Source organism: Sinocyclocheilus grahami, unplaced genomic scaffold, assembly GCF_001515645.1.
Source record: "Sinocyclocheilus grahami isolate Dianchi unplaced genomic scaffold, SAMN03320097.WGS_v1.1 scaffold11672.1, whole genome shotgun sequence".
Lineage (NCBI taxonomy): Eukaryota > Metazoa > Chordata > Actinopteri > Cypriniformes > Cyprinidae > Sinocyclocheilus > Sinocyclocheilus grahami.
This window is the reverse complement of record NW_015513967.1, coordinates 4760-6015: the sequence shown is the minus strand read 5'-3', so window position 1 is coordinate 6015 and position 1256 is coordinate 4760. Positions and strand designations below refer to the sequence as shown.

The following is a 1256-nucleotide window of genomic DNA, read 5'->3' as shown; positions in this document are numbered from 1 at the left end:
AATGAAAATACTCAGTTTGATGTAAATCTCATTCGGTTGTAAGAAACTGCAATACATTTGACTTCAAAACTTATTAAAATAAAACATACTATAGATATTTTAATTTTTTTAATACATGGTATATTCTAAAACTTGAAACCTTTACAACTAATCTGCATTAAAAATAAAAACGACACTAGATAATAAGATTGTGCTGTGAAATGTAGCACCATTTTTAAAAATTTGAAAATAATGCCTGTTAAAATTACAAAACTAAAACTACAAAAACTGAAACTAGAAAACACAAACAAAAAAATAATTAAACAATGAAAAATACAAACTTAAATTAGTTTTTAAAAAAACTTACAAATTAAAACTATAATAACCCCTGAGGCCAATGATTAATAAAGGAACTCTGTGTTTGTGTGAATAGAGCCCACATTGTTTGTGTGTAGTTTTTCTAACCGTTTGGTTTGCAGGGCTTCAACTCTGTCGCCTCCAGGACCGTTACTAACAGTCGCCCGATTCCACTGTTCTTCTGCGAGCGAGCTAAACACCATACACAGGCTTTTATCAATAAAGCTACATTCAATCACATTGACTTTGACTCTTAATAGTCATCAATTAATCCCAACCTTGGTATGCTTTCTCTCTTTTCAGCTTCTCAGTCTCTATGAAGTGGTCAGATGCTGCCTTGATCTTCTGTACCCATGTAGTCCTAATTTAACAAGAAAATTATCAATACTGTTGTACAACAGATACTCACTGTAATAAATGAGTATTTTTGCTTTATACTCTAAACTGAATGATTTATAGCCTTTATTTTACTTTAAGTTCAGTGGCTCATGTGCGTGTATGATTGCAGCTTTAGGCCTTTATCTGAGCATTTTAGCTTGAATGTTAGTATAGTAGGTGTACCTCTCATTAATGGTGTCAGCCTTAAGAGTGTAAACACGATCAATGTGTGAGATGTGAAAAACCGGATCATCACTGGAAGGGTCAGAGGGCATTTTTACCAAGACCTCATTCAGAAACACTGGCTAGAATAAGAGAGACAGAGTGTCAGATAGGGACATTTTACAGAGAGTTTAACAGAACAAGTTCCAGATGGACACCAGTCATGTTGCTTTACCGTTTTATACATCTTGTACTGTGCGTTTGAGTTGGGATTGAAGAGCTTGTCAGGCCCAGATGAGAACTGTTTGGAGGTGTAGGTGAGGAGTAGGAAGTCATTAAACAGGAAGGCCCAAAGCTCCTTGCTGCTCTTGGTCTTATGT

At 35.0% G+C, this 1256-nt stretch overlaps 1 protein-coding gene across 1 annotated transcript in view; it reads right to left on the bottom strand.

Moving 5' to 3' along the window:
* Positions 1-439: 439 nt before the first annotated feature.
* The window catches only part of LOC107578721 (intersectin-2-like), a gene marked incomplete at its 5' end in the record, with an annotated part of 2391 nt that continues 1574 nt past the window's right edge, over positions 440-1256 (bottom strand). The window contains 4 exons of the mRNA XM_016264648.1: positions 440-528; positions 615-697; positions 898-1019; positions 1112-1249. Coding sequence (XP_016120134.1) covers positions 440-528; positions 615-697; positions 898-1019; positions 1112-1249 — 432 coding nt within the window. The remainder of the gene's footprint in view (positions 529-614; positions 698-897; positions 1020-1111; positions 1250-1256) is intronic.